The sequence below is a fragment of the Denticeps clupeoides genome, chromosome 10 (genome assembly GCF_900700375.1).
Source record: "Denticeps clupeoides chromosome 10, fDenClu1.1, whole genome shotgun sequence".
Classification (NCBI taxonomy): Eukaryota; Metazoa; Chordata; class Actinopteri; order Clupeiformes; family Denticipitidae; genus Denticeps; species Denticeps clupeoides.
Window position 1 is genome coordinate 11,491,040 of NC_041716.1, and position 12,441 is coordinate 11,503,480.

Consider the following 12,441-nt stretch of genomic DNA (forward strand, 5'->3'; position numbering starts at 1 on the left):
CCCGCAGCCAATGAAAACGCTCCGGAGCCCCCGTGCCGGTGACGTCGCGGCCAATCGGCGCATGCGCCTCGCGAGCCAGCGTAGCCGAGTAAAGATGGCGGCGGGCTCCGATTTGTTGGATGATGTTTTCTTCAACACGGAGGTGGACGAGAAAGTAGTTAGCGACATAGTTGGGTCTTTGGAGTCCGAGCTCACGGGAGCGTCTCCCGGAGACACGGCGGTCAGGGCTCGGGGGCTCGGGAATCACGTAAGCGGCGCGGCGGGGAGCGCTAATTCCAATGTGCAGGACAACAAAGTGGGACTTGCACAAGAGCTTGTAAAAGCAGGTAAGGGACAGAAGCTGCTAGGCTCAATTTGCTCACGTCACCTTGTTTGTTTGCTTATTATTGTTATTATTATTATTTGCTCTTTTGGTTTCTCGTGAACATTTACTGAAAGTGCACATTTTTTGTTTCTGTGGGGAATTTAGCGCCCAGATCTCTGTGCTGCTTCTGACGTGCAGCGTTTATTTCCGCTTTTAAAGGCGCCGGAGTGCCGGGGGGTGTCATTAATAATACCCGGTCCCAGGCTCCAGCGGCGGAGCTTAACCCAGCCAGGACGGGAGCCGGTGGCCGCGGCGCAGCCGACGGACGTAAAGCCTCCCCCGGCGCCCCAACTTTGAATGGAGGCAGCGTCGTGATGAACTCGCACACTTCTGTGAGTGTCCCGGCTGCCCCCGCGACGCCCAGCGCCGGACCCGCCGTCCCGCCGGTCAACAACGGCCCGGGCACCGTGGTTAAAGGACACGGCGCGGCGCTGCCGCCATCCTCCGGCACTGTCATCCAGACGTCGCTACTGAGCACGACCTCCACTGTGATCTCGCAAACTTCCTGCGCCGGACCCGCGGTCACGCTCGTCAGGCCGCCTATGCAAGCCGCGGGACCGGTCGGCACGCCGAACGGGAGCGGCGGCTCGGTTCTGACCGCCGGCGTGGCCGTGGCGCACCTGCCCCTCTCCAGCGCCACGGCGGCCGTGACGTCGGGGCTCCCGGTCAACAAGTCCGAGTCGCCGAAAGCCGCCGTTCCGACCACCGTGCTGCCGGGGTCGGCCGGAGCCCCCGTGGCAAAGAGCCCCGTTTTACAAAATGCTGCCACGCGAGCCTCCGTCCCACCCAACATCGCCGCCAGTCCGGCCACCATCCGCGCCATAGCCCCTCAAGTGCTGGCCCCACGGCTACCGAATGCCCAGCCGGGCACCCCCAACATCCAGAACATCCAGCTTCCTCCAGGTAACTGCTATTTCCTGTGACCTCTGGAAAAAGTTCTTAAAAAAAAAATCCTCTTCACGCAGGCGAGCAAATTTCATTTAGGAATTGTACCGATATGCCGCGTTCATAGAAAAGTTATTTATGAAGGGTCAGTGAATCATTCTTAGGTTTGGTGAATGAAGCGGACACCTTAATTGTCGCTTCAGTCCGCCGTTTGATGTATAAACTACATGATTGTCAATCACAATTGTGATTGTCATTGTGATACACAGCACAGCACACGGTGACACGACGAAACGTGTCCCCTGCTTTTAAGCATCACCCTTGGTGAGCAGTGGTAGATGGCACAAAACAGTTCTTTGCTCAGTGGCACCTTGGAGAATCGGGATTTGAACCGGCAACCTTCTGATTACGGGGCCGCTTCCTTAACCGCTAGGCCACCACTGCCTCAAAACAAATCCCTGAGATAAAGTGTTTTAGATCACCATAGAAAAAGACCAGAAGAGGGACTTCAGTCTCTCTGATAATTCCTTATTCTGGGAACCAATCACAGCCCTGTTGTATCAAAATGACTCGCTCGTGATTTTTTTTCAGGGAAAACTTTATTTATTGATATATATTTTTTATTTAAGGTTAATCAAATAGGCACATCGTTACCTCCCATCACTAGAACACAGTCCCGTTTTTCAATTGAAGTTACAAAATTATTTATTGTAATGTCAGGGTATTGACATTAAAGTAATTTTAAAGTCTTTTTGTCTTTGCGTATGTGCGTGCAGGCATGGTTCTAGTCCGCAGCGAAAGCGGGCAGCTGCTTATGATCCACCAACAAACCCTGGCTCAGATGCAGGCCCAGAATGCAATGGCACCACGGCCAGCTACTCCCACCAGCACTCCTCCAGTCCAGATCGCCTCGGTACAGGTACACACGAGGCAGCGCGGTTAATCCAACCTGCGGCAAGTCGCTACATTTGCATCTTAAGTGTGATCTGTTGTCTGTCTGTTGTCCCCCAGGCCCCTGGGACCCCCATCATTACGCGACAGATTACCCCGACAACCATCATTAAGCAGACGCAGCCTGCCCAGCCAACAGTCCAGGCCGCCACCACCAGTCTCCAGAGACCCCCAGTTTTGCAGGTATGCCACGCCTACTCATTATCCTGAGGGGAACTGACTGTATCAGCCCAAACCTGTTAAAAACTACTATATTTTGTGCCATCTACCAGTGATTTTATCTCCCAGATGTACTTCCAGATCTAGTCATATATTCCGGGTCCGGACAGTATTTAGCACCTGTTGTGTGTGTTTGCTCAGTTAGTTCACACCAACACCATTTTTTAATTCTAGGGCGTTGTAAACAGACAATTCAAAATGCTGTCACCACAGCAGAACGCTTTAGCACAAGACAAGTTCCTTATTAGCTTCATCAAGCTTTTCCCGTTCATGGTGACATCCCCTTTACATTTCACCCCGAGACCTCAGGCAGGGTGCACTGCTTCCTTCATGATGACACTGAAACAGAAGGGAAAAGGAATATCTTTGTCATTGTAATGAAAAATGCTTTCCACGTTATCACAACGATCCACCAACACTTGGTTAATAAGGACCATAGACTGTGTTATGTGCATGTTATATTGAGGGATGTCTGTGTGATGATTTATGTTTTGGAAACAGTCCTGTCACCTACTGACCTTGATACTGATTGGCTTTACCAAATTCTTCTAAAAAAAAAAAAAAAAAAAAAAAAAAAAAAAAAGACGTACATCTGGGTTCAGTTTTCGTTCAGCTCTGGCTCAGTACTTTGAAAACAAACTGAATAGCTAGAGAACACACTCCGGACATCTCAGTGGGGTGCAGCTGGCCAGGCGCCTTGTCTATTTTGAAATATTATAACAGTGTTTCGAGCTTTTGAACTGTGGGAAGTAACCCTCACATTTTTATAGGCAGAATTAGGGCCTGTGCAGCGGCACTTTGCATATTTGTCTCAGACGCAGTGCTTTTGTTTTGAACATTCATTCTGTCTTCACCGTCTCTGTCTGCCGTGTCCAGGAAACCCTGGAGAACGTGAAGAAGTGTAAGAACTTCTTGTCAACACTCATCAAACTGGCGTCCAGCGGGAAGCAGTCCTCAGAGACGGCCGCCAACGTGAAGGAGCTTGTCAAGGACCTCCTGGTGAGTGCTGTGGCCTGGCACGAGTGGCTACATTGATGGCAACCAGAGGGACGGCACCCATGGCAGTGCACAGTGATTGGATGAAAATATCTCTGTTGCACGGAGGGTTCTGATTGTCCTGTCACGCTGATTACAGGAGGGCAAGATTGAAGCGGAGGACTTCACCAGCCGGCTGTACCGTGAACTGAACTCGTCTCCTCAGCCCTACCTCGTGCCTTTCCTTAAGGTAGTAGTCCAAATAGGGCAACACGCCATTCTGCAGCAGCATTATATTCACTGAAGTCATAAGAGAGAATACATTTTCATCACCGTATAATCAACAGGTTTTGATTTGTCATTTGTACTGGCATCTCACAGGAGTCCCAGAGTTAAAAATGCTTGTACAATATAAAACGTACGTTGTAAGTTGCTCCTGATAAGGACGTCTGCCAAATGCCTTAAATGTAAATGTAAGAATATGGCTAAACAATACTAAACCAGTAAATAATTTAATTAGCTCTTGTATGTAATCATTTCAAAAGCTGAATATGGCTGCTTAGCAACATATGTGAAAAAACAGTGTTAAAGCAGAACTTAATATTAATTATTATAGAAATTGTCCATTACTGTATAATAATAATAATTAATTACCGTTATATGGTTGAGTGCCTCAATCAATTAAACTTTCCTTTTTATTATTTGAACAATTTCCTTTATCATTAATATGAATTGCATTATTATGATTATTTTTTAGGTGTTTTTCCCTGTGTTGAGCAATATGTTTCTTGCTTGTGATCTGATGTTGAATTTAGCAGTACATTGTTTGAGATTTTATGTGATTGGTCAAAGAAAACCTTTAACCTCTGTTGTCACCTCCAGCGAAGCCTCCCAGCTCTGCGGCAAATGACTCCGGATTCAGCCTCCTTTATTCAGCAGAGCCAGCTGCAACAGCCTTCCACCCAGCCCACCTCTACTGCTCTGACAGCAGTTGTTCTCGGAGGGTCGGCCACCCAGCGCACTGCCATACAGCCTGCCCCGACTGTGGTCAAAACCCCATCTGCTGCGGCAACGGCCGCCACGGCCACGACTCCTGCAGCTGTTCCAGTGGCTAGTGCTGCCACCACGACGCCACACCCACCTGTCATCAGCTTGGCACAGAGCAAACCCAGCCTGGTAAACAATGAAATGTAGTAGCCTACCTCAGATGCATCACCACGCTACGTTATATTTCACCACCTATGGTTTAATCCCGTTTAGTCAGTGGCTTAGCCTTTGTCTTTAACTGGTTAAAAAGCCACGATTCTCGTGGAGTAGGAATGCACACAGACTGTATATGACTGTATGTAAATACCTTGCTTATTTGTTTAAGTCTTGTGAACGTACTTTTAAAATCAAGGATACATCTGTTAACAATAATGCACAAATAATGCATTTATATATATATTTATTGCTTTTTTGACAAAGATTTTAACCTCAGCTTTCGATGATGAAGTAGTCCACCTACGATCCTGCCTTTCCTAAGCATTGCACAGCAGCTTGTCATTTGATGCTATGAGCATAAACTGCAACAAGGTCGATTGATGAATAGATGTGTCTTCTGGTAAACTGATTGTGAACTAATTATGCTATTAGTATTTTACTATGGTATATTTTTTACAACCAAAACTGTATTTTAACTATGTGTATTTTTTGTATTTATTTTTAATGGACTGTCTGTCTGTGTTCCAGATTCTGCAGCAACCCCAGCAGCAGGGGGCAATGGTAAGGCCCCAGGTGAGCATCGCACAGACGCCCATGGTGACCCTAAGGGGCCAGCCTCAAAACCGCATGTTTGTTCCCCAGACTGTAGTCAAACAGCTGCCTGCAGGTGAGAAGAAAGCCTGTTTCCTGGCCGTAGTTCTCTCTACACGATTATTGTCTGGCTTTGCTTTGTGTCCGTCAGTCTGTGTGATCAGTGCGTTATAAGACACTTGACTAGCTTTACAAGACACTTGACTAGTTTTACTTGCCATTGCCATAATTCACTTCAGTACCAGGCACCTGAAATGATGATTTGGGAAGAAGCGGTTCAGAAGGTTTTTCCTTCCAACAGCTGTCAGTTTTCACAACTAAGGCCTTGCAGCTGAACACGCATACATAGACTAACAAACACACATATCCAATATGTCTATATAAACACTCTGTACATATATAAATTGTCAGGGGGAAATTATTTGAACCCCTGGTGGTTTTGTAAGTTTGCTCTGTAACACTTCACTTCATTGATTGTAACATGGAAACACATTGTAAGTCGCTCTGGATAAGGACGTCTGCCAAATGCCTTAAATGTAAATGTAACAAAGGAATGGTAAGTCTATAATTTCAATGGTAGGTCAGGAAGATACGGGATGAGATCAGAAAAGCAGGCAGGGGTTACATGAGGATAGAGGAGCAGAATAAAAAAAACAGACTGGGGAGTATATTGTGGGAACCTCAGGACGTTGGATGATATGATTGTCCCCATATCAATCAGCAGGATTTCTGGCTCCCAGTTTTATTTTATACAGGCAAGGAGCTGACAATGGAAGCTTCTAAACTCTGTACCTGTATAAAAGACATCAGCCTATAGAAGTCTATCCAGATGCCAAACTTTGCACCTAGACCAAGAGACCAAGATTGTGGACCTAAACAAGGCTGGAATGAACTACAAGACCATCGCCATGCATCTGGGAGAGAAGTTGACAACAGTTGGTGCGATTCACAAATTGAAGAACCATAAATCTCCTGGTCTGAAGTTCCACATAAGATCTCACCTCATGGAGTTTCTGAGAACGGTGTGGAACCAGACCAGAACTATTCAGGAGGAACTTGTCAGTGATCACAAGGCAGCTGGGACAATAGCTACCAAGAAAATAGTTGAACATCCTGCAGTGCCCTCAGGGACCCCTGCTAAAGAAAGCGCTTGTACAGGTTTGCTACTGAACATCTAAATGATTCAGAGGAGGGCTGGGTGAAGGTGTTGTGGTCAGATGAGAACAAAACGGGGCTCTTTGGCATCAACTCAACTGGCTGAATTTGGAGGAGGAGGAGGCAGTGTTGTGTGTTACCGACTTTTTTTCTTGGTGACTATAGTCCCAGCTGCCTTGAGGTCGTTGACAAGTTCCTCCCGAGGCAGTTATTTTATGGTTCTTCATTTGCAAATGATCCCACCAACTGTTGTCACCTTCTGACCCAGCTTGTAGCCCATTCCAGCCTTGTGTAGGTCCACAATCTTGTCCCTGACAGTTCTTTGGTCTTGGACATGGTGCAAAGTTCGGTATCTCAATAGACTGATGTCTTTTATACAGGTAACAAATTGAGAAGCTCCCACTGTCAGCTCCTTACCTGTAGAAAATACAACTGGCAGCCAGAAATGTTACTTATTTCTATCATGAAAATCCTAATTAATTTCGAACTATTTTGAAATGCAGAAATGTGTTTGTTTTTTTCTGTCTGTCACTGTTTAAATAAACCTACTATTGAAATTCTAGACTGATCGTTTCTTTGTTAGTGGGCAAATCTACAAAATCTACAGGGGTTAAAATAAATGTTTCCCTGACTGTACATATATTTCAGGAAAATGTCCTGCTATTTTTTGAATGTTTGTTTTCAGTTTTGCACATAAGCACAGTTCGTTAATATTCAGTCATGTTTGTTTGCTGGTATATTACTTATTTGCCTGCATTTGATGCTTACCTGCTAGAGTGCAACAGGATGGCTGGCAATAGTAAAATCTATACCCTGTAATCTACCAGCACATTGAACAACAGTCACCAAGCTGTAGATCAGTTCATAATCACCATACATATTATGTAATGTATTTGTCAATGTATTTGGCAGGGTTAGGGTGTATTCAATGTTTTGAATCTTCTCACACATGAAGACTCATTCATGTCGTGCTATAAATGCTGTAAAATGCTGCCCCCTCCTGCCCTTTGTGAGCAGTTGTGAATCAAAGGCACAAAAGGCACACTTCACAAGCATCTGCTTTGTAGCAGGCATCTAAATAGGCTTTTATTGTTTTTATTTATTCTGGTATTAACTCTTCATCCTCGGTTCCTCTCTCTGTGTGTCTCAGTCTCTTTGTTGAAGCCCGGCCAAGCTCCAGGAGCTAAAATGGTGTCAGTTTCAGCTGGGCAGCCTATGGGCTCTGTGCTGCAGAAGAACAAGCTAAAGGAGGCAGGAGGCTCCTTCAAGTCAGTGTGACGCAACGCCACTTCAGCATGTTTTAATTGTTTTTACTCATAGGATAGGAAGTTTCCTGTTGTCTTGCATTCAGTATTAGTAACAGATAATTAGTTACATTAAAAAAAAAAAAAAAAATGATATGTAAATTGTCATATGGACAATTTACATTTGCATAGCTTTGGTACAGACAAAGTGCATTGACTGAACCCCCATACCCTCACCCCTCTTTTGCCAAATTTAGTAGTTTCACGCAATGTCTGTGTTATTTCTATCATCCTTTGCTCTAATTATGCCATGTAAAGTAGTCTTTACTTTGCCTTATTTATTTATTTATTTATTATTAATGTAGCATTATTGTTGTTTAGAAGCACATTAACTCTGTCACTTACAGAAATTATTTCCGTAAATGTTTTTACAGTCCATATAAAAGTGTTTCTCTCCGTTTTTTTTTTTTTTTTTAAAAACAGGGACGATGATGACATCAACGATGTGGCCTCCATGGCGGGGGTTAACCTCTCAGAAGAGAGCGCCCGAATCTTGGCAACCAACTCTGATCTGGTTGGTGCGGTGATGCGCTCATGTAAAGATGAGGCCTTCCTCTACACCAGTTCTCTGAACCGCAGGATGCTGGAGATTGGTATGTCTGGTGTGACTTTTTGAAGTTTGCTCCTTTGCTGACAGCAAGTAGTGTTGCTTTCAAATGAAAAATAAAGAAAATTAGGAACCTTTAAAGTCACATAGTCAATAATTCTCTATTTCATGTAAAGGGTGAGGGAAAGCTGGGAAATTGTTTTAAAAATAAATAAATAAATACATTGAAAGTATCTTCTGACTGCTGTAGGGCGCAAGTATGGCGTAAATGAGCTGGGTCCTGAGGTCATCAACTTTGTCTCACACGCCACCCAGCAAAGGCTGAAGAACCTTCTGGAAAAAGTGTCAGAAATTGCCCAGCAGAAAAACCTTTCATATAAGGTGAGTGTATTTTTATGTTCTGCACCAGGATCATTGTTAAAAGTTTTTTTTTTTACTGACAGTAAAACCGCAGTGAAATATGTGGCGTCTGCCTCTGCAGGAGGATGAGCGGTATGATCAGGCCAGTGACGTTCGCACTCAGCTCAAGTTCTTTGAACAGCTGGACCAGGCGGAGAAGCAGAGGAAGGAAGAGCAGGAGAGAGAGATGTTGATGAAGGCTGCCAAGGTAACGCTGCTTTCCTGTTTAAGTGGAATGACATGAGGTGCAGCTCACCGATGGCTTGAATTTGCTAGTGTACATATTTTTGCAAATTTGTCCTATTTGTCTTTGGTACTCCCTGTCGGGTAAGGATGGAATATTCTTTCATCTGAACGGACTTGATTGTTCTCACAGTCTCGATCGCGACAAGAAGACCCGGAACAGGCACGGTTGAAACAGAAGGCAAAAGAGGTATGGAGTGGTCAGACTCACTGGCTATGAAAACTTACAATTTCTACCTTTTGCTTAAAAAATTTGTGTGCGCTCTGATTTATAGATGCAGCAGCAGGAATTAGCCCAGATGAGACAGAGGGACGCTAACCTAACGGCACTAGCAGCTATAGGACCCAGGAAGAAGCGGAAACTAGACCTTCAAACCGGTGGGGCAGTAACTGAGGTACACTACAAACCTTTCATTAGAGGAATTTCATGAGGAATTCTGGATGTTTACAGCACAAAACGAACATTATTTTAATTTGCAGACTTGCACAATAGACGTTATTAACAGGCCAGTGAGAGACAGAACGACACAGACAGAAAAATGTGTTTCAAAATAGTTATACATTTTCATGAATGAAGTCATTTATTTCAATCAGCAAGATTTCTGGACCATGTGGTATTCCATTTGCCATTTGACTCAAGCCAAGACAAAGCTCAGATGACACTTCAGTTTTGGGCAAGACTAAGACAAATTTTGTGGTGATTTTATTATGTTATGTTAATTTAGCAAATTGGTCTACATTCTGACCTCTTGCACAAGGCAGGAGACAAGGCAGTAATCCAAAGCCAAAGTCCAAATCCCTCTCAACGGCTCCTGCTAGTACCATGTAATGTTTATTCAGTGGTATTGAAGCTGTGATTTAGTCAGTTCATGAATAGAAGTATGTATCTCTTTCCCAAATTTAGCCTTGGTGCAGGATTACAATGAGATTTCCCCAGGACGTGCTATTTTGGTGTCTGTAGCTTTAAATGATAATGAGGAGGAGTGAGGTGGGATGACGAGGAGAGCGGCCTATAGAAGTTGAGGGGACATTTGCAGAAAATATCAACACCATCAACAGCATTCACCATCCACAATGTTTGGTGCAGACAGGAAGTCATGTCTGTGTTTTTCCAGAAAAAATTAATTCTCTGGGAATTCTGGGAAATTCTCTGGGTGGACAAAGCATGAGAAATGAGAGGTAACTTTTCTCCTTATGATTACATAAGGGGACAAATTCCAGATCAGACCATCTGAGCTGCTGCTCTCTGAACAGTGAAGCAGAATGGTCAAAGCACACTTTACACGTTAAGACATGCAAGTAGTGTGTCTGTTTCCTTTAAATCACTGTAAAGATCAACTTTCGAAGTAATTGCCCCGAATGTTGGAGCGTATAACTTACTGTATAAATGAACAAAACGAGTGTGTGGTGGTAAAATAAGACAAAATGTTTTTATTTCCTTCTACCTGCTCTGTTCAGGGTTCTACCTCTGGTTCAGCTGCGTCGGGGGCATCAGGTTCAGGAGTTTCCAGACAGTTCACCCGGCAGCGGATCACTCGGGTCAACCTCAGGGACCTACTATTCTGTCTGGAGAATGAGCGAGAAACCAGCCACTCCCACCTCCTCTATAAAGCCTTCCTCAAATAACCTTTCCTCCTGGCTGAAATAGCCCCTCCTACTATCTCAGACTACTTTTTTGCGAAGCATCATCTGGCTCCTGGACATGTGGAGTCTCTGTCTCAGAAGGACTTCGAGACGATGGGGTAACGGACAGAACTCCAGGCACTGCGTTGGTTCAAGGGGTATTTTATTTTTTCAAAACGCTCACCGGACTGGTGTGCACTCAACAATAGTGTCCTTAAATTCACTTTAAGGCAAGATAAATAGGAAAAAGGTCTGTGAACATTCTTTTTTCTTTTTTAAATGCGTGCACTTTTTAAAAAAAAAAAGTTTAATTCAAACGAGTGCTTCCTGAAAGACTGCTACCTTCATTACATCATTAATCAAACTGCACCCTCTGGTGGCCAGTTCTTCTTACCACCTCATCCATCTCAACAGCAGACAAACTTCTTACCTGATGGATTTACATTTTTAAAAGCTAACACACCCAAATGATTCTTTATTTCACAAAGAGCAAGCGCCTTTTTGTTTTAACAGGTTAAAAGGTTTTCCTACACTCTTTTAACATTCTAGCTCCACCCAGGATGGTGTGGAAACGGACTAAAGGATTTTTTTAAAAAAAGGATTCTTTTCTACTTTATCAATTTTTTTGGAGCCTTCTGATTCTTTCAACTGGAAACACTTTCCTCATTTACTAAGTTGCCTTCTTGCCAAAATAAGCCATATAAGTATATGTTTCTGTGAAGGCTGAGCAATTAAGCAATTAATCATATATGTTCTTGTCTGTTGTAGCATCAGCTCTGGTTTCTCATATTCCAGATCTTTCCTTTTGGCTTTTAGCATTATTTAATCAACTGTGTGGTGTGAGTTTTAGCCATTGTTTTTGGATTTGGATGATATTATTTATACAGGTTTTTCTTTTTTAGATATATTCATTCATTCAAGAGCACATGCAAAAAGAATACCTGATGTATATATGTAATCTCTTAACTCAGCCCTGTTGTTTTTGCCTGGTTAGATTCTTTAATCCACTGTTTGAATGTTAACAGAAGGTAAAGATGGTGCTGCCGTTTATAATGAAGAAACAAGAACATTCAGAGTTCACCCACCATAAGGAAAGGACATCTTCTGGACTGACAGACACCCCCCCTCTAATTACTGCTCATGCGGTCTTTGGTTTGAACACGACTTTGATCCTTTTGTCCTTTGGTCGGGCGTCGTCTGCTGGTAACCATGGCAACAATTTGGCAACCAGAGAAACAGAGAGTGTTCTGACTGCTTTCTGCGTCCTCTGATGGAACAGAGGAAATATCAGGTCTATTGGCCAGAGTGGATTTGGCCCAGTTTCTATCTATTTTTTTTTTGAGCACATGATGATTGGTTGCTTAATATTATTTTCACAGGTTCTATTGTATGAAACATTGTCTATGAATGAAAGTATGAAGTTTTATGATTTGTACATACTTTAGTTTTCTTACTGCCTGTGATTTTTATTTTTTTTTTTAATCACTGTCATTCTCTTGTCAATCAGTATTGTCTGTCTTTTTATGATGACCTCATTTTACTGTTACACACCTTCACCATGGTTCCTTTCAGAGAAACAATCAAATTATAAACTAATTGTGTATGGATATCTTGTAAATTTTGCACAGTCATTTGTTAATATGTAAATATTTTACTTAAACAAAGGTTTTTAATTGTTATTATTTTATAGAGGATTGAAAGAGGATTGTCTCCTTCATTAAAAAACAAATAATAATTTGAGTCTGTATATATTTGTGTTATTAATCTGTTATCAGGTCACACTCAGAAAGCAGGATATTCTCTGAAAAGAAGACAAAATTATGGTGACTGGTGCTTGTAAATTGTTATGGATTCTTTGCAATGCAATGTAGACAGAATCTATTTCTATCGTTAATCCACAAAATTACCAGCAGGGTGCAGTGTTGCTCCACTTAAATCCCTGTGCCACCCTGCACAGGAAAATTCAACCACTATTGTTGACA

General features: G+C 43.3%; 1 protein-coding gene across 3 annotated transcripts; it reads left to right on the forward strand.

Moving 5' to 3' along the window:
* The first annotated feature begins 84 nt into the window (after positions 1-84).
* LOC114798756 (transcription initiation factor TFIID subunit 4-like) lies at positions 85-12,194 on the forward strand. 3 transcript variants are annotated; one of them, XM_028994691.1, is made up of 15 exons: positions 85-326; positions 524-1,267; positions 2,026-2,168; positions 2,261-2,383; positions 3,296-3,418; positions 3,555-3,644; positions 4,277-4,570; positions 5,126-5,264; positions 7,494-7,611; positions 8,071-8,240; positions 8,445-8,575; positions 8,676-8,801; positions 8,970-9,026; positions 9,112-9,231; positions 10,295-12,194. In XM_028994691.1, exons 1-15 carry the CDS (start codon positions 95-97, stop codon positions 10,460-10,462), a joined length of 2,778 nt encoding a protein of 925 aa, XP_028850524.1. In that variant the 5' UTR covers positions 85-94; the 3' UTR covers positions 10,463-12,194. The 3 variants fall into 3 exon arrangements, with proteins under 3 accessions (XP_028850524.1, XP_028850525.1, XP_028850526.1); XM_028994692.1 differs by having other exon boundaries at positions 2,026-2,162; XM_028994693.1 differs by having other exon boundaries at positions 251-326; positions 470-1,267.
* The last annotated feature ends 247 nt before the right edge of the window (positions 12,195-12,441 follow it).

Coding starts and splice junctions, on each gene's coding strand:
- LOC114798756 (XM_028994691.1), top strand. CDS start 95: ATGGCGGCGGGCTCCGATTTGTTGGATGATGTTTTCTTCAACACGGAG. Junction 3,419..3,554: donor AGCTTGTCAAGGACCTCCTG/GTGAGTGCTGTG, acceptor CGCTGATTACAG/GAGGGCAAGATTGAAGCGGA. Junction 5,265..7,493: donor AGTCAAACAGCTGCCTGCAG/GTGAGAAGAAAG, acceptor TGTGTGTCTCAG/TCTCTTTGTTGAAGCCCGGC.